The 22,008-nt window shown below is 66.8% G+C and overlaps 2 protein-coding genes across 4 annotated transcripts; both read right to left on the reverse strand.

Annotated features, from left to right (window-relative positions):
- Positions 1-305: 305 nt before the first annotated feature.
- On the reverse strand, positions 306-4,797 carry MYL6 (myosin light chain 6). 2 transcript variants are annotated; one of them, XM_054051612.1, is made up of 7 exons: positions 4,681-4,797; positions 4,210-4,237; positions 2,655-2,798; positions 2,393-2,566; positions 973-1,050; positions 860-898; positions 340-457 (listed from the first exon to the last, which is right to left on the reverse strand). In XM_054051612.1, the coding sequence occupies exons 1-6, from the start codon at positions 4,681-4,683 to the stop codon at positions 870-872; spliced, it is 456 nt and encodes a 151-aa protein (XP_053907587.1). In that variant the 5' UTR covers positions 4,684-4,797; the 3' UTR covers positions 340-457; positions 860-869. The 2 variants fall into 2 exon arrangements, with proteins under 2 accessions (XP_053907586.1, XP_053907587.1); XM_054051611.1 differs by lacking the exon at positions 860-898 and having other exon boundaries at positions 306-457.
- Positions 4,798-5,953: 1,156 nt separating this feature from the next.
- On the reverse strand, positions 5,954-21,873 carry ESYT1 (extended synaptotagmin 1). 2 transcript variants are annotated; one of them, XM_054051460.1, is made up of 31 exons: positions 21,549-21,872; positions 19,781-19,822; positions 18,621-18,755; positions 18,466-18,539; positions 18,266-18,338; positions 18,088-18,177; positions 17,060-17,115; positions 16,845-16,968; positions 15,777-15,953; positions 15,420-15,502; positions 15,270-15,318; positions 15,086-15,175; positions 14,885-14,977; positions 14,726-14,797; positions 14,542-14,628; positions 13,342-13,491; positions 13,122-13,253; positions 12,226-12,402; positions 12,027-12,109; positions 11,903-11,951; positions 11,715-11,804; positions 11,208-11,303; positions 9,885-9,956; positions 9,715-9,801; positions 8,582-8,719; positions 8,355-8,488; positions 7,725-7,814; positions 7,519-7,650; positions 7,053-7,158; positions 6,570-6,619; positions 5,956-6,266 (listed from the first exon to the last, which is right to left on the reverse strand). In XM_054051460.1, exons 1-31 carry the CDS (start codon positions 21,813-21,815, stop codon positions 6,233-6,235), a joined length of 3,132 nt encoding a protein of 1,043 aa, XP_053907435.1. In that variant the 5' UTR covers positions 21,816-21,872; the 3' UTR covers positions 5,956-6,232. The 2 variants fall into 2 exon arrangements, with proteins under 2 accessions (XP_053907434.1, XP_053907435.1); XM_054051459.1 differs by having other exon boundaries at positions 5,954-6,266; positions 14,726-14,977; positions 21,549-21,873.
- Between the last annotated feature and the right edge of the window lie 135 nt (positions 21,874-22,008).

Consider the following 22,008-nt stretch of genomic DNA (forward strand, 5'->3'; position numbering starts at 1 on the left):
GGGGCAAAGAGGGTTCTGGAGTCACCGTGAGGGGGGGGGTGACACGACAAGGGGGGTTTGGGGCTCTCCCGGTGAGGGTCTGGGGGGGCGCAATGGGGATTCTGGGGGGGAACGGGGAGGGAGGAATGAGGATTTGGTCTCATTGTGAGGTTCTCGAGGGGTGGGGGGGGGACACCAAGGGGGGGGACACAAGGATTTGGTCTCAGGGTGGGGGGCGCCAAGGGGGACACAGCGATTCCCGGAGCCACTGTCACCTTTCCGACACTTTATTGGATGCTGTGGAGCAATAATTTAGCCGGTGGGGCTGAAGGCGGTGAGGGGGGGGTCGGGGGGGGGGGGTGCTGGGGGTGTCCCGGGAGGAAAATGTGGGAAAAAGGCACAAAATCCAGAGGATGGGTGAGGGGGGAAAAGGGGGTCACGCGGGGGCTTCAGCCGCTCAGCACCATCCGGACCAACTCTGCAGAAAGAAAGAAAGGGGAGAGCAGAGTGAGGCGGGGGGGGGGGGGGGGGGTGTGTCATAGCATCCCCCCCCCCCCCCAAATCCCAGCGAGAGGCAGGAAAACCAAAGTCAAACGGCGAAGAGCGGAGACGGCGTCGCCACAACCGGCGAAGAGGGGGGGACACCCCAATTCCCCACTCCTCCTCAGCACCCGGGCAGAGAGGCTCCATGCATTGGTGGGGGGGGGGGGGGGCATGCGGGGGGGGGCTGCACTGAGAGCAAAACCGGATCGGCTTTGGTTTGTTTTGGGTTTTTTTGTTTTAAAAAAAGCAAAAAAAAAGAAAAAAGGCCATTTGGAAAAATGAAAACAGGAAGGAAAAAAAAATGAAGGTTGAGCGAGGAGGGGGAGCGGAGCCGTACCCCTGCGGCGTCACCCCGACAGGATGTGTCGCACAAACGCTGGGGGGAAGGAAGGAGACGATGGTCAAGGAGGGATGGGGTCGCGCTGAACCCCCCAAGGGACCCCTCCTCACCTTCGTAGTTGATGCAGCCGTTGCTGTCCTCGTGCCCGGCCACCAACTGCTCCACCTCCTCCTCCGTCATCTTCTCGCCTGGGGGACAACCGGTGTCACCCCGAGGCGGGGACAGTGGGGCTTTGGGGGTGGGGGGGATCTGGGGCTGCTTGGGGGCTCCTGGGATGGACCAGGAGCTTCTGGGGGTTCCAGGTTGGGCCAAGGGTCCTGAGATGGACCAGGGGCCCCTGAAGGTCCTGAGATGGACCAGGAGCTTCTGGGGGTATCAGGTTGGGCCAAAGGTCCTGGGATGGACATGGGGCTCCTGAAGGTCCTGGGATGGACCAGGAGCTTCTGGGGGTTCCAGGTTGGGCCAAAGGTCCTGGGATGGACCAGGAGCTTCTGGGGGTTCCAGGTTGGGCCAAAGGTCCTGGGATGGACATGGGGCTCCTGAAGGTCCTGGGATGGACCAGGAGCTTCTGGGGGTATCAGGTTGGGCCAAAGGTCCTGGGATGGACATGGGGCTCCTGAAGGTCCTGGGATGGACCAGGAGCTTCTGGGGGTATCAGGTTGGGCCAAAGGTCCTGGGATGGACATGGGGCTCCTGAAGGTCCTGGGATGGACCAGGAGCTTCTGGGGGTTCCAGGTTGGGCCAAAGGTCCTGGGATGGACCAGGAGCTTCTGGGGGTTCCAGGTTGGGCCAAAGGTCCTGGGATGGACATGGGGCTCCTGAAGGTCCTGGGATGGACCAGGAGCTTCTGGGGGTTCCAGGTTGGGCCAAAGGTCCTGGGATGGACCAGGAGCTTCTGGGGGTTCCAGGTTGGGCCAAAGGTCCTGGGATGGACATGGGGGCTCCTGAAGGTCCTGGGATGGACCAGGAGCTTCTGGGGGTTCCAGGTTGGGCCAAAGGTCCTGGGATGGACATGGGGCTCCTGAAGGTCCTGGGATGGACCAGGAGCTTCTGGAGGTTCCAGGTTGGGCCAAGGGTCCTGAGATGGACCAGGGGCTTCCAATAGGCCCAGAATTGACCTGGAGTTTTCTAAGGGTTCCAGATTGGGTCAAGGACTCCCGAGGGTCCTGGAATGGACCGGGGGCTCCTGAAGGTCCTGGGATGGACCAGGAGCTTCTGGGGGTTCCAGGTTGGGCCAAGGGTCCTGAGATGGACCAAAGGCTTCCAAAAGGCCCAGAACTGACCTGGAGCTTCTAAGGGTTCCAGATTGGGTCAAGGACTCCCGAGGGTCCTGGGATGGACCAGGAGCTCCCAAATGTCCCAGAATGGACCAGGAGCTTCCGAGGGTTCCAGGGCTCCCAAGGGTCCTGCGATGGGCCAGGGGTTATGTTGTCCTTAGGGTTTGGGTGTCTTCAGGGATGGCCAAAGGGGTCTATGAGAGCTCCAAGGGCTTAGGGATGGGAGGAGGGACAGGGAGAAGGTAACGCTCACCCAGGGTGACGAGGACGTGGCGGATCTCGGCACCCATGACGGTGCCGTTGCCCTCTTTGTCGAACACCCGCAGCCCCTCCACGTAGTCCTCGAAGCAGCCCTGGTCCTTGTTCTTGGCGATGGTTTGCATCATGGGGAGGAACTGCTCGAAGTTCAGCGTCTTCAGGTTCATCTCTAGGAAAGAAAGAGCCGTGAGCAGGGGCCGGGGGGGGGGTGGGGGTGATCTGGGGGGTGAGGGTCGGGGTTGGGGGTCCCCACTCACCATCACTCTTGGGGTTGCCCAGCACCTTCATGACCTCGGCGTTGGTGGGGTTCTGCCCCAGCGCCCGCATCACGTCCCCGCATTGGCTGTACAGGATTTTCCCATCCCCGGTGCGGTCGAAGAGCTGAAACGCTTCCTTGAACTCTGCCGGGACCCCCCCCCAACAACGCAGCGCCATCAGCACCTTTGGGACCCCCCCCCCCCCAACCCCCCGTGCACTGAGATCACCCCCTCCTCATCCACAAAGACACCCCCTCCATCCCCAGGGATGCTGCAGCCGCACAGATGGGACCTCACAGCCTCCACCCCGGGGACCCCCTACCGTGGGGACCCCCTACCGTGGGGACCCCATTAAATGTGTGTTCCCCCCCCCAAAGGATGCTGCATCTGCATTGAAGGGACCCCCCCCCCCGCCTCAAACCCTGCATCCTTGTGACCCCCAACATGTTGGGGACCTCAGAAAATGTATATGCCCCCCCTCTCCCTGCAACCCCACATGTTGGGGACCCCATTAAATGTTTGCCCCCCCCCCAGGATGCTGCATCATTACATTAATGGGACACTCCCCATACCCATTCCTGGATCCGTGGGACCCCACACCTCGGGGACCCCATTAAATGTCCCCCCTTATTTTGTTCACCCTGGGAATCCCCCCCCCCCCCCCAAGGATGCTGCATCTGCATTGATGGGACCCCCCCCCCCCCAACTCCTGTATCCCTGGGATCGCACAGCTTTGATATCCCATTAAATAGGTGCCCCCCCCACTGCATCCCTGTGTCCCATACCCCTCTAACTGTGTCCCCCCCCCAACCTGGGACTCTGTGGGCTCCCCCCCCCCCCGGTTGGGTTTCATTCCCTCCAGGATCCGGTTTCCCGGTGGAACCCGATGCCGGTGGGGATGGAGATCACCCCCCCCCACCCCCCCATCCCCCCCCGCCCCTCCCGGGCCGCTCCCACGGTAGGATCCCGGCCCCGCCCGCAGGAACGAGCCCGAGCTGCCCATGTACGGGCAAATAGAGCCGCCCGGGCCCCCCCCCCGCGGCCCTCCCCGGCTCTGGACCACCCCCCCACCCCCCGGTCTGAATCCCGCATCCCTCCCAGTCCCGCATCCCTGGTCCAGATCCTGCATCCCCGAGCCTGGACCGCCGGTCCCGGTCCCGCATCCCCGGTCCAGACCCCCGCACCCCCCCCCCCACCCCGTCTCGCATCCTTCGGTCTCAGAACCCCGATCGGGACCCCCCCCCCCGGTCCCGGTCCTGCATCCCCGGGGCAGACCCCGCACCCCCCGGTCCCGAATCCTCCTTGTCTGCCCCCCCCGCCCCCGCACCCCCCGCGCTGCGCCATCGGCCCCGACTCGACGGGACTTTGCCCCGAGAGCACGAAACGCTGCGGCCGCTCCCGGTACCGGGAGGGGGGGCCGGTCCCGGGGGGGCTATGGGGGTGCGGTCCCGGGGGGAGGCTATGGGGGTCCGGTCCCGGTCCCGGGGGGCTACAGGGGTCCGGTCCCGGTCCCGGGGGGGGCAATGGGGGTCCGGTCCCGGTCCCGGTCACTCACCCGCTGTTTGCTCCTCGGTGAAGTCGCACTGCGGGGAGAGCGTGGCGGTCAGCGGGCACCGACACCGACACCGGCAGCGACACCGCCGAGCACCGCACCCCCCCCCCCCCCCGTCCCGTCCCGTCCCGCTCCACACACCGGGACCGGGAGCGGGGCCCGTCGAGCTCCCCCGGCCCCGCTCCCCGCTCCCTCCCGCCGCAGCCGGTGCTCGGTCCCGGTGCTCGGTCCCGGTGCTCGGTCCCGGTGCTGATGCCCGTTTCCGGTCCCACCGAACCCCTGCGCCCCCCAACTCCCGGTTCCCGGTGTTGATGGCCGGTCCCGGTCCCCCCGAGCCCCCAGTGCCCGATCCCGGTACCGATGCCCGGTCCAGGCCCTGATTCCCGGTGCTGATGCCCGGTCCCGGTCCCGGTCCCCCCGAGCCCCCCCCCCAGTGCCAGTGCCCGGTCCCGGTTCCCGTTTCCCGGTTCCCACCATGGCGGCGGCCGCTCCCGTCGGTTCTCGCAGCTCCGGATGCTCCCGAGTAGCGTCAGCGCCTCCGCGTCACGGGATGAATATTCATGAGGGGGCGTGGCCAGGTGAGAACACGCCCATCGCGGGAATGCTTTGCCCATATATGGTTATGGAATGCGGCCGGGGGGGACACCCCGGGGGGGGACCGCGATGGGGGATGAGGCGATGGGGACACCACGATGGGGACACCACGATGGGGACATCATGTTGGGGACACCATGATGGGAGACACCTCAATGGGGACATCATGATGGGGGACACCACGATGGGGACATCATGTTGGGGACATCATGATGGGGGACACCACGATGGGGACATCATGTTGGGGACATCATGATGGGGGACACCACAATGGGGACATCACGTTGGGGACATCATGATGGGAGACACCTCAATGGGGACATCATGTTGGGGACATCATGATGGGTGACTGTGATTGGGGGGGGGGGGGGGAGGTCACCCCAATGGGAACATCACGATGGGAGGCACCATGATGTGGACAACACAGTGGAGACATCAGGATGGGGGACATCATGATGGGGACACTGTGATGAGAGGCACTGCGATGGGGACATCATGATGGGGGATATCATGATGGGAGACATCATGATGGGAGACATCATGATGGGAGACATCACGATGGGGGAGACCACAACGGGGATGACGTGATGGGGGGAACTCCAACGGGGCCGTCATGATGAGGGACATCACGCTGGGGGATACCTCCCGGGTGCACGTCCCACAGACCAAGACCCACAGGCAGCACCCCAAGAGGGATGTGGGGATGGGGACACCCGAGGGACACCCCATGGACCACGGCCCATGGACAACATGGTGATGGGGACACCTCAAGGGTGGGGGATATTATGATGAGGGGCACCACGATGGGGGGGGGGAAACACACCGTGATGGAATCCCATCAAGGAACACCTCGAGAGGGACACCCCCAAGGACCATAACCCACTGGGACCATCCCAAGAGGGACACCACGATGACCCCGTGACGATGGACACCATCCTGAAGTGACACCACGACGGGGACATGATGACGATCCTATGCTGGGGGGTGGCATCTCACCAAGAGACACCACCATGGGGACACCTCAAGGGAAGGACACCCCACTCCTAAGTCCCCCCCCCCTTTCAGGACCACACGAAGCCACTGCTGTCTCCTCCCTCCTTTATTAGTGGGGGGGGGGGACACAAAGGCAGCGAGGGGTCAGCGCGGCGATGGCGTGGTGGCATCGTGGTGGCATCGTGGTGGCATCGTGGTGGTGGCGGCAGCTCTGCCAGAAGCATCTCCCCGGGCCAGGGGGGGGCACAACCTCAGCCGCCTCCCCCGCAGGCGAAGGCACGAGGTGGGTAACAGTCGGGGGGCAGTGGGGGGGCACAGCCTGGGCCCCCCCCATGTGTCTTTGGTCAATGGTGATGGGGGGGGGGGCACAGGAGCAGCCGAGGGGACCCGGACCCCCCCCTTGAGGCACAGCGAGGATGGGGGGCTGGGGGGGGGCTCTCTAGGGGCTGCTGCGGTCGTCCTGCAGCTCATACCTGGGGGGGGGGGAGAGGGAGAGATTTTGGGGTGCGGGGAGAGAGATGGGGGGGGGACACAGACACACACCCCAATAGACACCCCCAGGATCCCCATCCCTGGGACAGCCCCTCCCTGCCCGAGAACTCCAACACTCCCAGGACAGGACCCCCCCCCCCCCCCCATATCCCCCCCAAAACTCCCATTCCCCCCCAGGACAGCCCCCTCATTCCCTTCAGAGAACTCTCTCCCCCCCAAGAACACACACCCCCCCCCTCCCCGGGACAGGCTTCCCCAGCCCCCCCCCCCCCAGCCCCACTCACCAGCGAGCCCCCCCATCGGACAGATCCACCTGCGCCAGGTCCAGATGGAGCTGGGGGAGGGCAAAGGCTCAGAGGGCCCCCCCAGATCCCTCTGAGACCCCCCCCAGACCCCTCTGGGACCACCAGACCCCTCTGAACCCCCCCCGACCTCCTGCCCCCCCCCCCCCAGCCCCCTCTGGGACCCCCCGACACCTCTGAACCCCCCCCAGACCGCCTGCCCCCCCCCCAGCCCCCTCTGGGACCCCCCCAGACCCCTCTGGGACCCCCGGACCCCTCTGAGCCCCCCCAGACCCCTCTGAGCCCCCCAGAGCCCCCTGAACCCCCCACAGCCCCCTCTGGGACCCCCCCGGACCCCTCTGAGCCCCCACAGTCCCCTCTGAACCCCACCAGCCCGCCTGCCCCCCCCCCCCCAGCCCCCTCTGGGACCCCCCCAGACCCCTCTGAGCCCCCCAGACCCCTCTGAGCCCCCCGACCCCCCCGTACCTTCCCCAGCACCTCCTTCTCCCGGGACACGAAGGACAGTGTGGATTTGACCTGAACTTCCATCTTGCGCCACGAGGCCTCCTCAAGGGAAATGTCCCACTCGAACCTGAGGAGACCGGGCTGTACTGGGCCGGACCGGGCTGTACTGGGCCAGACTGGGCTGTACTGGGCCGGACTGGGCTGGACTGGGCCAGACCGGGCTGTACTGGGCCGGACTGGGCTGGACTGGGCTGCGCCAGGTCCTACTGGGCCATCTTGGGCTGTATGGGACCCTACTGGGCTGCACTGGGCCCTACTGTGTTGCATGGGACCCTACTGGGTTGTGTGGGACCCTCCTGGGCTGTATGGGACCCTACTGGGCTGTATGGGACCCTACTGGGCTGCATTGGACCCTACTGGGCTGCATGGGACCCTACTGGGCTGTATGGGACCCTACTGGGCTGCATTGGACCCTACTGGGCTGCACCTCTCGTTGAAGTCGGGGTTGTGGGTTCTCTTCTGGACGCCCGTTTTCCTCTTGGCGCCGCGGCCGCGCTCCGGCAGCAGCACCAGCGCCACGTACGGGTCCGGGGGCTCCTTCGACAGCGCCCGCAGCCGCCTGAGGGCCGGGGGGGGCTATTAGGGGGGGTCCGGGCTGAGCTGCCCCCCCCTGAACCCCAAACCCCGACCCACCGGCAGGCGTGGACGATGGCCACCAACTTGCGCTCATCACGGTGGTACCACAGCGAGAGCTGCACCCGCGGCGACTCCGGCTCGGGGAGGCTGGGGGGCACGGGGGGGCTCAGCACCCCCAGACCCCCCAACATGGGGCTCAGCATCCCCAGACCCCCCCAATATGGGGGGCTCAGCAACCCCAGACCCCTCAACACGGGGCTCAGCACCCCCAGACCCCCCAACACGGGGCTCAGCACCTCCAGAACCCCCAACACGGGGGGGCTCAGCAACCCCAGACCCCTCAACACGGGGCTCAGCACCCCCAGACTCCCCAACACGGGGGGGCTCAGCAACCCCAGACCCCCCCAATATGGGGGGCTCAGCAACCCCAGACCCCCCCCAACATGGGGAGGTTCAGCACCCCTGCACTCCCCAGCACGAAGGGGGCTCAGCACCCCACATGGGGGGGGTTCTCAGCACCCCCACCCCCCCAAGCATGAAGTGGGGGGCTCAGCACTCTCAGCTCGGAGGCTCTGTACCCCCAACATGGGGGGGGCTCAGCACTCGCTGATCCCCAGTTGGGGGGGGCTCCTGCCCCTGCTGGGGGACCGGGACGCTCTGGGGGTGCCCGCGCCCCCCCAATCCTACCTGTCAGCCAGGGGCAGGCGCTGGCGCAGCCCCCCCGTCCCATTCTCCTCCTCTCTGGGCACCATCTCGGGGGCTGCGTCCCCCCCCGCGGGGACCCTGCTGGCCCCCTCCTCCACCTGCTGCGACACCAGGACCTGGGGGGGGGGAGGGGGGGTGGCGAGCAGAGGATGAGGGGGGTCCCGGGCTCCCCCCAGCCCCCCTCCGTAGCCCCCCAGCAGTGCACTCACCCCCAGCTGTGCCCGCAGCAGGATTTGGCCCCCCCCAGCCAGCGGGAGCCACGCGTCCAGCACGAGCCCCTCGGCCCCCAGGAGCTGCGGCAGCGGCAGCGTGAGGGTCCCCAGCGGAGACCCCCCCTCCTCCTTCACCTGCGGGAACAGTGGGTCAGGATGCGACCCCCCTCCAGCACGCGGATGGGACCCCCACCACAGGGATGAGACCCCCACCGCAGGGATGGGACCCCCCCAGCATGGAGATGAGACCCCCACCACAGGGATGGGATCCCCAGCGTGGGGATGGGACCCCCACCACAGGGATGGGACCCCCCCAGCATGGGGATGAGACCCCCACCACAGGGATGGGACCCCCACTGCAGGGATGGGACCCCCCCAGCATGGGGATGAGACCCCCATCACGGGGATGGGACCCCCAGCGTGGGGATGGGACCCCCCCAGCGTGGGGATGAGACCCCCACCACAGGGATGGGACCCCCCCAGCGTGGGGATGGGACCCCCACCACAGGGATGGGACCCCCAGCGTGGGGATGGGACCCCCAGCACGGGGATGGGACCCCCACCGCGGGGATGGGACCCCCAGCGTGGGGATGAGACCCCCACCACAGGGATGGGACCCCCAGCATGGGGATAGAGACCCCCACCACAGGGATGGGACACCCCCAGCGTGGGGATGAGACCCCCACCACAGGGATGAGACCCCCATCACGGGGATGGGACCCCCAGCGTGGGGATGGGACCCCCAGCGTGGGGATGGGACCCCCACCACAGGGATGGGACCTCCAACATGGTGACAGGACCCCCACCACAGCATGGGACCCCCCCAGTGTGAGGATGGGACCCCCCCCACCAAGGACAGACCCTCCAACATGGTGACAGGACCCCCAGCAGGAAGACAGGACCACGGGGATGGGACCCCAACTCTACCATGGGACCCCCAATGTTGGGACAGGACCTCCAGCATTGGGGTAAGACCCCCCCCCAGCACAGGGATGGGACCCCCACCCCGACACAGGACCCCTGCCATAGGGACAGGACACCCACCCATCATGGGGATGGGACCCCCACCATGAGGACGGGCCCCCAGGATGGGATGAGACCCCCCCCCAGCGTGGGGATGGGACCCCCACCTGCAGCTCCAAGGACTCCACGTGGGGCCGCTTGATGAGGAAGGAGAAGCCTTCATCCCACACGGGCTCGGGGGTCGGGGCGCAGGTCTGGGGGCACGAGAGTGGGTGAGACCCCCACCCCCTGCTTCGTACCCCCCGAGTCACCCCCTGGCTGCCCCCCCGCCTCTCACCTTGGTCTTGACGGAGACATTGCGAACGGCCAAGCTGGTGAAGGCAGCGGGTGGCCTGGAGCCCTTCCGGAGCTGCGGGACAGCGGGGATGGGGATGGACGGATGGACGGATGGATGGAGACGATGGGAACAATGGGGATGGGGATGGATGGATGGATGGGGACAATGGGGATGGACGGATGGATGGATGGATGGGGACAATGGGGATGGATGGATGGATGGATGGATGGATGAGGGCAATGGGGATGGATGGATGGATGGAGACAATGGGGATGGATGGATGGATGGATGGATGAGGGCAATGGGGATGGATGGATGGATGGATGGATGGGGATGGATGGATTGAGTGGATGGATGGATGGATGGATGGGGACAATGGGGATGGATGGATGGATGGATGGATGGAGACAATGGGGATGGATGGATGGATGGATGGATGGAGACAATGGGGATGGATGGATGGATGGATGGATGAGGGCAATGGGGATGGATGGATGGATGGATGGAGACAATGGGGATGGATGGATGGATGGATGGAGACAATGGGGATGGATGGATGGATGGATGAGGGCAATGGGGATGGATGGATGGATGGATGGAGACAATGGGGATGGATGGATGGATGGATGGAGACAATGGGGATGGATGGATTGAGTGGATGGATGGATGGATGGATGGATGAGGGCAATGGGGATGGATGGATGGATGGATGGGGACAATGGGGATGGATGGATGGAGACAATGGGGATGGATGGATGGATGGATGGATGAGGGCAATGGGGATGGATGGATGGATGGATGGATGGATGGGGACAATGGGGATGGATGGATGGATGGAGACAATGGGCATGGATGGATGGACGGATGGATGAGGGCAATGGGGATGGATGGATGGATGGAGACAATGGGGATGGATGGATGGATGGGGACAATGGGGATGGATGGATGGATGGATGGATGGGGACAATGGGGATGGATGGATGGATGGATGGATGGATGGGGACAATGGGGATGGATGGATTGAGTGGATGGAGACAATGGGGATGGATGGATTGAGTGGATGGATGGATGGATGGGGACAATGGGGACGGACGGATGGATGGATGGATGGATGGGGACAATGGGGATGGATGGATTGAGTGGATGGATGGATGGATGGATGGGGACAATGGGGATGGATGGATGGATGGATGGATGGATGGATTGAGTGGATGGATGGATTGAGTGGATGGATGGATGGATGGATGGATGGATGGATGGATGGATGGATGGATGGATTGGGTGGCTCAGGGCCGCAGGGACCCTGTCAGGGCAGCCACTCACCGGGAGGTCGGCAGCTCGGTCCACGAAGACGGAGAGGAGTGCTGCTGAGAGCTCCTCGCTGCGGGCCGGCTGCAGGAGGCTGTTGGTGTGCAGGACCTGTGGGCAGAGGGAGCGGCGGTTCCACCATGGCGGGGACACGGTGACAGTGACGGGGACAGGGATAGGGATAAGAGGTGGGGGATAGAGGAGAGGATGGGGATAGGAGGACACAGGGACAAGGATAGGGCTGCACAGGGATAGGGATGGGGATGCATGGGGTTGGGGACAAGGACAGGGACAAGGATGGGGAAAGGGATGGGATGGGATGGGATGGGATGGGATGGGATGGGATGGGATGGGATGGGATGGGATGGAGACAAGGATGGCGATGGGGATGGGATGGGAAAGGAGACAAGGACATGGAAGGGGATGGGATGGGGATGGGGACAAGGATCGGGTTGGGGACATGGACGCATATGGGATGGGGACGGGGACACGGGTGGGGACAGGGCGCGGCGGGGCCGGTACCTGCTCCAGCAGGGCGGCGCTGGGGGTGGGCGCCAGGCTCTCCAGCCGCACGTGCAGCCGCCCCGACTTCACCTCCTCCAGGGGCAGCCACTGGGGGGGCGGAGGGAGCAGATGAGACCCCCGGTGAACCCCCAATCCCTGCACAGCCCCCCCTTCCCGCTACAGCCCCCCCCTGGCCCCTCTCCTACTTCATCCACGACGCGGCTGCTCAGCACCCGCCTCAACGGCACCTTGCACCTGGGGGGGGGCAGGCGATGAGACCCTTGGGGAGGGGTCACCCCGCAGCCCCCCCCCCAGCCCCCCAGCACCCACCGGCCAAGAAAGTCATCCTTATCCACGTCCTTGTCAAAGAGGTCGAACTCCACGTCCTGTCCCGGGATGTTGTCCACGATCGCCTGCGCAGGGAGCAGCGTTACCAGCAGGGACCCCCCTGCCTCAGTTTCCCCTCCTGGAGGGACACGACCCCCCCTCCCCCAGCCCAGCCCAACAGTGCCCACAGGGTCTCCGGTACCTCGTAGACCTCATTCCAGCGGGGGTTGAGGTCCTCCTTGACCACGCGGCTGCGGAAGAGGCGCCCACCCACCCGCACTTTGGCGTAGGGGTCCGAGCGGCCCCGCACGACCCCCTTGAAGAAGTTGTCTTTGGCGATCAGGTCCTCGGCCTCCAGGAGGTGGATGCGCAGCACGCGCTGGGGACACGCCTGGCGCTGCCACCGGGGCTGCTGGGCACCCCAGGCCCCCCCCGGCCCCCCAGAACCCCCTTAACCTGCCCCCAGGAACCCCCATCCTGCCCCCAGGAACCCCCCTATCCTGCCCCCAGGAACCCCCTTAACTTGCCCCCAGGAACCCCCATCCTGCCCCACAGGTACCCCCCATCCTGCCCCACAGGAATCCCCTATGCTGCCCCACAGGAACCCCCCTATCCTGTCCCCAGGAATTCCCTATCCTGCCCCACAGAAACCCCCATATCCTGCCCCACAGAAACCCCCATATCCTGCCCCACAGGTACCCCCCATCCTGCCCCCAGGAACCCCCCCATCCTGCCCCACAGGAACCCCCTCATCCTGCCCCCAGGATCCCCCCATCCTGCCCCCAGGAACCCCCCCATCCTGCCCCAAGGAACCCCCCATCCTGCCCCCAGGATCCCCCCATCCTGCCCCAAGGATCCCCCCATCCTGCCCCCAGGAACCCCCTATCCTGTTCCCAGGAACCCCCGTCCTGCCCCACAGGTACCCCCCCATACTGCCCCACAGGAATTCCCCATCCTGCCCCCAGGAACCCCCCCCCCAGCCTCTGAGCCCCATCCTGCCCCCCAGGACCCCCTCCCCCAGCCTCCCAGGACCCCCCCAGGCCCATCCCACCACACTCCCCCTCAGCCCCCCCAAATCCCAGCCCCCCCCCCCCAAACCTCAGTGCCAAACTGGGGGTCCGGGTTGGCCTGACTGGGTCGGTGGGGGACATCGGTGCTGGTGGGGGGGTCCACCTGCCCGGGGGGGGCTGGAGGGGGGACCCCATCCTCAGGGGCATCGAGGAAGAGCACCTACAAGGCTGGGGGTCAGTGTGGGGGGCTGGGTAGGGCAGGACCACCCCCCCACAATGCTGACCCCCCCCCCCAGACCCCCCCTCACCCGCAGGACCAGTTTGAGGTGCAGGCGGCTGTCGGGGCCCGAGCGCTGCAGCGGGAAGGGCTGCGACAGCGTCAGCTCTGGGGCGTCCAGCAGGCGGGCGAGGGGCAGCGAGAGGGACCCCAGGCTGCCCTGGCGGGGGTCATCCTTCACCTGGGGGGCACAGAGGGTCAGCGGGGGAAACGGGGAGAATGGGGGGCATAGTGGGGGGGAGGGGAAATGGGGGGCATGGGGGAAATGGGGGGTATGGGGGAAATGGGGGGCATGGGGGAAATGGGGAGGAATGGGGGGCATAGTGGGGGGGGGAAATGGGGGGTAAGGGGGGAAATGGGGGGCATGGGGGAAATGGGGAGGAATGGGGGGCATAGTGGGTGGGGGGAAATGGGGGGTAAGGGGGGAAATGGGGGGCATGGGGGAAATGGGGGGAAATGGAAGACATGAGGGAAAGGGGGGAAAGGGGGGGAAATGGGGAGAAATGGGGGAAATGGGGGGACATGGGGGGACATGGGGGAAATGGGGGGACATGGGGGGACATGGGGGGACATGGGGGGAAAGGGGGGAAAGGGGGGAAAGGGGGGAAAGGGGGGAAAGGGGGAGAAATGGGGGGAAATGGAGGACATGGGGGAAAGGGGGGAAAGGGGGGAAATGGGGAGAAATGGGGGAAATGGGGGAAATGGGAGAAAGGGGGAAATGGGGGACATGGGGAACATGGGGGAAAGGGGGAACATGGGGGGAAAGGGGGGGTCACGGGGGAAGGGGGAAAAGGGGACATGGGGGAAAGGGAGGACATGGGGGGAAATGGGGGAAATGGGGGCCATGGGGGGAAATGGGGGAAACAGGCAATGAGAGAAATGGGGGTAAGGAGGAAACGGGGGGGAAATGGGGGGCTGGGGAAGAAATGAGGGGCGTAGGGGAAACAGGCAGTGGGGGGGGGGAATGGGGGGTAGGGAGGAAACAGGGGAAATGGGGATGGGGGAAATGAAGGGGGGGACGGGGGAGGTGGGGGGTCCCGGGGGAAATGGGGGGGGGAAGGGAGAGGGAACCAGAGGAGGAAACAAGGGGGAGAAAAGTGGGGAGGAAAGAAGCGGTGGGAAAAAGAAGGGTTGGAGGATCTGGGGGGGAAATGAGGGATGCGGAGGAGAATGGGGTGAAGCGGGGCTGGGGGGGCCGCGGGGCTGGGGGGCCGCGGGGCTGGGGTCTCACCTGGATGTCCACGTCTTGGCTGAAGGGGTCGTGCAAGAAGAAGCGGAAAGCATCTTCCCAGACGGGAGCAACCGTGTTGTAAACAACCTGGGGGGAGCGGGGTCAGAGCCCCCCCATGCCCAGATGGCCCCCCACAGCCCCCCCCTGTGCCCCCCCCCCCCCCCCCCGTGCCCCCCCAGCCCACCTTGCTCTCCCGCGTCACATCTTGCACCGAGATCTGCACCATGGGGTTGGGCTCCTTGCCCGGCTTCTTCATCTGTGCAGAAACAGGGGGGGGGTCAGGGGGGGTCACCCCACGTCTCTGACCCCACAGAGCCCCCCCCCCATTCCCCCCCATCCTCACCGGCAGCTCCTCGGCGCGGTCCAGGTACACGACGAGGATGGCGGCAGATGGGGGGTCAGGTTTGGCCACGATGGTCCGGTTCCTCTCCAGAACCTGGGGGACACGGGGTGAGGTGGGGGGGGGCTCAGCCTGGTGTCCAAGACACCCCCCCCACCCCCCTCCAGCTGAGACCCAGCAAACTCATGTCCAGGTGCTGCTCACCTGGTCCAGCTTGGAAGCGTCGGAGAGGAGCGAGAGCCACTCGAGGCGCAGGTGGAGGCGCCCCCGTCCCCCCTCCTGCAGTGGGAACCACTTTGGGGGAGGGGGGGGGAGCAAAAGGGTCAATATGGGCCCCCCCCGGCCTCTGAGCACCCCCAAGTCAGCACCCCCCACCCCCAGCACCCACCTCCTCCAGCACCCGCGCCTTCAGCACCTCCCCAAGATCCAGCTTCATCCTGGAAGAGGGGGGGGGAGAAGCTGTGAGCTGAGGATGGGGGGCAGTGGCCCCCCCCCAAAACTGACAGTGTGGGGTTCAGGGCCCCCCCCCCCTCCAGACCTGCCCAGGAGATCGTCCTTGTCGGGGTCCTTGTCGAGCAGCTCCACCTCCATCTCCTGCCCCGGCACCTCGTGCACGATGAACTGGGGGACACGGTCAGTGTGGGGGACACGGGGGTCCCCATATCCCCCCCCCAACGGTGGATTGGGGTCCCCCTGCCCCACAGCTAGGCTGGGGACACCATGGGGGTCCCCATGTCCCTCCTGGTTGGATTGGCATCCCCCTGCCCCACAGTCAGGCTGGGGACAACTTGGGGGTCCCTGTGCCCCCCAATCGGCAGCAGATAGGGGGACACCGGGGTCCCTGCAGCCGCAGTGGGTCTGGGGGGGGTTTGGGGGTTCCCGGGGGGTGTCTTACCTCGTAGACTTCGTCCCAGGTGGGGTCGAGGCTGTTGTCGATGACGCGGCTGGTGGCGACCTGGGTGCCGACGCGCAGGACGGCGTAGGGGTCCGATTTGCCCCCCACGAGGCCCCCCATGAAGCGATCTTTGCTGCGCAGCTCGCGGGCGGCGCGGAGGTGTACGCGCACCACGCCCTGCGGGGGGGTCAGCATGGACGGGACCCCCGGGACAACCCCCCCACGGGGACCCCCGGGACCCTAAACACAGAGAGACCCCCCCAGGACCACCCCCCCACACACCCTGGGACTCCCCCCAGACACCCCAGAACCCCCAGGACCCCCCCACAGGGACTCCCGGGACCCTAAACACACAGAGACCCCCCCCCAAATCCTGGGACTCCCCCCAGACACCCCAGAACCCCCGAGACCCCCTCACAGGGACCCCCGGGACCCTAAACACAGAGAGACCCCCCCCAGGACACCCCCACACACACCCTGGGACTCCCCCCAGACACCCCAGAACGCCTGGGACCCCCCCACAGGGACCCCCAGGACACTTCCCAGACACCCAAGGACCCCCCCTTCATCCCAGGACCCCCAAGGGGAACCCCACATCCTGGGACCCCCCACACCCCTGGACCCCCCACCCCCATCCCAGGAACCCCCAAGGGGAACCCCACACCCTGGGACCCCCCACACCCCTGGACCACCCCACCCCCATCTCAGGACCCCCAAGGGGAACCCCACACCCTGGGACCCCCCAGGACCCCCATCCCAGGAACCCCAAGGGGAACCCCACACCCTGGGACCCCCCCCACCCCTGGACCCCCCCCATCCTAGGAACCCCAAGGGGAACCCCACACCCTGGGACCCCCCACACCCCTGGACCCCCCCACCCCCATCCCAGGAACCCCCAAGGGGAACCCCACATCCTGGGACCCCCCCCACCCCCATCCCAGGATCCCCAAGGGGAACCCCACACCCTGGGACCCCCACACCCCCATCCCAGGATCCCCAAGGGGAACCCCACACCCTGGGACCCCCCCCCATCCCAGGAACCCCCCCCGGGACCCCCGCAGTCCTCACCCGGGGCAGGGGGCAGCGGAGCTGGGCGGCCTCGGGGAGGTCGGGCACGAGGGGCACGAGGAGGCGGTTGGGGAGGACGAGGTAGGAGGAGATGGCATCCATGATCATGGTGTCCGACATGGAACTGGGGGGGGACACGGTCACGGGGGGGGGGACACACGGACAGCACCGTCTCGGGGGGACCGGGAAGACCCCACAGTGGGGTTGGGGCTCACCTGAGCCCCGGGATGTCCAGCAGGTTGGTCATCCCCGTCCAGTTGATGTCCAAGGTCTGGGGGGGCAGGGGGGCACGGGGGGGGGGGCAATGGGGTCAGAGAGAGGGGATGCAATGGGGTCAGAGAGATGGGGTGCAATGGGGTTGGGGTGCAGTGCAGTTAAGGGGTGCAATGGGGTTAAGGGGGGAGTAGGGTCACATTGGAGCACAATGTGGTCCAGGAGGGCAGAGGAAAGGGGGGGCAATAAGGTCAGAGGAGAGGGGGTGCAATAGGGTTAGGGGGTGCAATAGGGTCACAGTGGAGCACAATGTGGTCCGGGGGGGGCAGTGGGGTCAGGGAAGGGGGGGCAATGGGGTCAGAGGTGGGGGAAATGGGGTCGGGGGGAAATGAGTTGGGGGGGGGGCAATGACATCAGAGGAGGGGGGGTGCAATGGGGTCAGAGAGAGGGGGCACAATGGGGTTGGGGGGTGCAATGGGGTTAGGGGTTCATAGGGTCACCGTAGGGCACAATGTGGTCCGGGGGGGGGAGCAGTGGGGTCAGAGTGGGGGGCATAGGGTCGGGGGGGCAATGGGTTCAGAGGAGGGGAGGAAATGGGCTCAGAGATGGGGGTGCAATGGGGTTGGGGGGTGCAATGGGGGTGGGGGGGGCAATGCGGTCAGAGAGAGGGGACACAATGGGGTTGGGGGGCGCGATGGGGTTAGGGGTTCATAGGGTCACAGTAGGGCACAATGTGGTCCGGGGCGGGGGGGGGCAGTGGGGTCAGAGTGGGGGGCATAGGGTCGGGGGGGCAATGGGGTCAGAGTGGGGGGCATAGGGTCGGGGGGGCAATGGGGTCAGAGTGGGGGGCATAGGGTCGGGGGGGGCAATGGGTTCAGAGGAGGGGAGGAAATGGGCTCAGAGATGGGGGTGCAATGGGGTTGGGGGGGGCAATGGGGTTGGGGGGTGCAATGGGGTTGGGGGGGGTGCAATGGGGTTGGGGGGGGGGGGGGGTCCAGCCCCTCCCGTCCCAAGGTGGGGGGACACTCACCGGGCGCCGGATGAAGAACATGGTGAGGGCCCCCACGATGGGCACATCCCCCAGCAGTGGCTCCAGGATGATCCGCAGCATCCCATGGAGCTGGGGGGGGGGGGGCACACACATAGCACTGAGAGCTGAACCCCCCCTTCCTCAGCCACAGCCCCCCCCCCCCGGAGACCCCCCCCACCTGCATCCCTTTCACTCCAGCCTTGCAGAAGAACTTCTTCACCTCCACGTCGATCTGGACATCACCCACGTAGCTGCAGAGATGGGATGGAGGGGTGAAAAGGGGGGCGGGGGGGGACACCCCACGACACCCCCAGCCCAGAAAGTGGGGGGAAGGGCTGAGAACCAGCGCTTTCATCACCCGTCATTCCCAGCGCTCACCTGATGTTGAGATCCAGCAGGATCTGCTTCTTGTGGGCACCAGGATGAGCTCGGACCCCCAGGACCCGGAGAGGCTGTGGGGTGGGAGCGGTGGGTGGGGGGCGATGGGGGGTGACAGGGGTGACACCCCCCCCCGCGGTCCAGGGTGGCCCTACCTTCTCGCCCAGGTCCACCTTGGTGAAGGAGAAGGTCTGGAGATGGTTGTTGGAGGCTCGGATGGATGGAGCCACGTTCTCCACCAGCAGCTTCTCCATGTAGCGCCCAAAGAAAGGCCAAGCCTGTGCCAGGACCTGGACGGACAGACGGACACGGAGAGGGGAAGGATGGAGGGAAGGGATGGAGGGAAGAAGGATGGAGGGAAGAAGGATGGAGGGAAGAAGGATGGAGGGAAGAAGGGATGGAGGGGGAAGGGATGGAGGGGGAAGGGATGGAGGGAGGAAGGGATGGAGGGAGGAAGGGATGGAGGGAGGAAGGATGGAGGGAAGGGATGGAGGGAAGGGATGGAGGGGAAGGATGGAGGGGAAGGATGGAGGGGAAGGATGGAGGGAAGAAGGATGGAGGGAAGAAGGATGGAGGGAAGAAGGATGGAAGGGAAGAAGGATGGAAGGGAAGGATGGAGGGAAGGGAAGGATGGAGGGAAGGGAAGGATGGAGGGAAAGGATGGAGGGAAAGGATGGAGGGAAAGGATGGAGGGGAAGGATGGAGGGGAAGGATGGAGGGAAGAAGGATGGAGGGAAGAAGGATGGAGGGAAGAAGGATGGAGGGAAGAAGGATGGAGGGAAGGATGGAGGGAAGGATGGAGGGAAGGGATGGAGGGAAGGGATGGAGGGAAGGGATGGAGGGAAGGGATGGAGGGAAGAAGGATGGAGGGGGGAAGGATGGAGGGGAAGGATGGAGGGGAAGGATGGAGGGGAAGGATGGAGGGAAGGGATGGAGGGAAGGGATGGAGGGGAAGGATGGAGGGAAGGGATGGAGGGAAGAAGGATGGAGGGAAGAAGGATGGAGGGGAAGAAGGATGGAGGGGAAGAAGGATGGAGGGGAAGAAGGATGGAGGCAGAAGTGGATGGAGGGATGCAGGGATGGGAAGTTGGTGGGATGCAGGGATGGACGCAGGGATGCAGCGATGGAGGAAGGGAGGGATGCAGGCATGCAAGGATGGACGGAGGGAGGGAGGGATGGATGGAAGGATGGAGGGAGGGATGGAGGCAGCTGGTGGATGGAGGGCTGCAGGGGGATGCAGGGACAGACGGAAAGAGGGAGAGAGGGCTGGGCAGGCGGTGAGGCGCAGAGCTGGACGGACAGACGGATGCCTCACCTTGTTCAGCCATTCCGCCCTCTCCACATCCGGGAAGGTCACCTGCGGGCGAGAGGGTGCGTGAAGCCCGGATGCGGGTTCACTCCGGTGCCTCAGTTTCCCCAGTGATGCCGCCAGGGCGGGGGTTGGCAGCGAGGCTGGGGGGGTGGGGGGGTGGGTGCCGTGTCCCCCCCAGCTGTGACAACATCTGGCAGCAGCTGTAGCCCCGGGGGGTCCCAGTGCAGAGGAGGGGGGGGGATGTCCCGGGAAGTGGGGTCCTACCCCCCCACCCCGTGCCCGCAGCCGGGCAAGAGCCGCCCCCCCCCCCCTCCCGTGACTCACAGCCCGGCCGCGGCGCTGCCGGAAAACCGGGGCGGTGCCCGGGGGGGAGGGGATGGGGGGGCACCCATACCGGGGGGGGGGGGGGGGGCGAGAGGAGAGACCGCGCTTGGGGTCGCGGGGTACCCTTGGGGGGGGGTCGGGGAGAAACGGGGGGGAGATCAGGGGTCCCGGCCAGGGGGGGAGGGGGGGGGTGTCACGAAGAGCAGCGCGGGGGGGACCCCCAGCGGGGATGCGGGGGGGCTGATGCGGGGATCCCGGGGGGCACCGGGGAGGAGGCGGGGCAGCCGGTGCGGGACGGGGCGGGGCCCGGGGGGAGGTGGGGGGGGGGATCCCGGTGCAGGAGCCGCCCCCGGGGATAACGGCACTGCGGGAGGGGGATGCGGTGGGGCTGATGCGGGGATTCCGAGGGTCCCCCCGGCCGGGGGGCGGCTGACAGGGGGGGACGGGGGGGATACGGGGCAGCCGGAGGGGGAAAGCTGGACCCAGGCCTCCCGGTACCGGATAACGGCGCTGCCGGGACCCCCGGGGGGGCGGAGGGGCGGCTGACAGAGGGCACCGGGGGGGATGCGGGGCAGTCGGAGGAGGGAAACCGGCCTCAAGGCTGCCGGTAGCGGGGATAACAGCAGCGCCGGGACCCCGGGGGTGCACGGGGCAGCCGGTGGGGGAATCCGGGGCTCCGAGCCAGAGGAGGGGCTCAAACGGGAGGTGCAGCCGGTGGGGATCGGGGGATGCGGTGAGGCTGATGCGGGGATCCCGGGGGTCAAGCCGGGCCGGGGCAATCGGGAAGCGGAGAGGATGCGGTGCAGCCACCGGGGATAACGGCGCTGCGGGGACCCCAAAAGTGCCCGGTACCCCGCGGGGGGGACCCCACAGAGGGGATCGGGGAGATGCGCTGGGGCTGATGCCGGGAGTCCGGGGATGCACCGGGCAGCCGGCGGGGGGAAACCGGCCCCAGGGCTCCCGGTGCCGGGGATAACGGGACTGCAGGGCCCCCAGGGGTGTAGAGGGCAGCCCCAGGGATGAGATCCCGCCCCGGGGATAACGGGTGTACAGGGACCCCAGGAGGAAGATCCCGCCCCAGGGCTCCCGGTGCAGGGGATAACGGCGCTGCAGGGACCCCAGGAGGGAGATCCCGCCCCAGGGCTCCCGGTGCAGGGGATAACGGGACTGCAGGGCCCCCAGGGGTGTAGAGGGCAGCCCCAGGGATGAGATCCCGCCCCGGGGCTCCCGGTGCCGGGGATAACGGCCGCTGCAGGGACCCCAGGAGGAAGATCCTGCCCCAGGGCTCCCGGTGCCGGGGATAACGGGTGTACAGGGACCCCAGGAGGGAGATCCCGCCCCAGGGCTCCCGGTCCGGGGATAACGGGTGTGCGGGGACCCCAGGAGGAAGATCCCGCCCCAGGGCTCCCGGTCCGGGGATAACGGCGCTGCGGGCGGCCCCGCTTACCCACGCCGGCAGCTCCCCGCGGGCCGAGCCCAGCCCCGCGGCGGCGGCTCGCACGGCCTCCTCCTCCTCGCGCTGCAGCCGGGCTGCCGCTCGCAGCCCCCGTTCCCGGTCCCGGCGCCGCCGCCGCCACCCGGCGTAGAGCGCGAGCGCCAGCAGCAGCGCGGCGGCGCCCACGCCCAGCAGCCCCGCGGCGTACGCGGGCAGCGCCCACAGCAGCCGCCGGCCCAGCGAGCCCAGCGCCGCCAGCCCCGGGCCGCGCCGCTCCATCCCGCCCCGAGCGCTGCGGCCGCCGCCGCCGCCCCGCGACACCGCCCGGGTGGGACGCGCCCGCTTCGGGGTGGCCACGCCCCTCCTTCGGATAACCACGCCCCCTTCGGTCGAGCCACGCCCTCTCAGCGGAAACCACGCCTCATGTCTTAACCACGCCCACGGAACTAGCCACGCCCCGCGTTGTCAGAGC

Source organism: Cuculus canorus, chromosome 29 (assembly GCF_017976375.1).
Source record: "Cuculus canorus isolate bCucCan1 chromosome 29, bCucCan1.pri, whole genome shotgun sequence".
Lineage (NCBI taxonomy): Eukaryota > Metazoa > Chordata > Aves > Cuculiformes > Cuculidae > Cuculus > Cuculus canorus.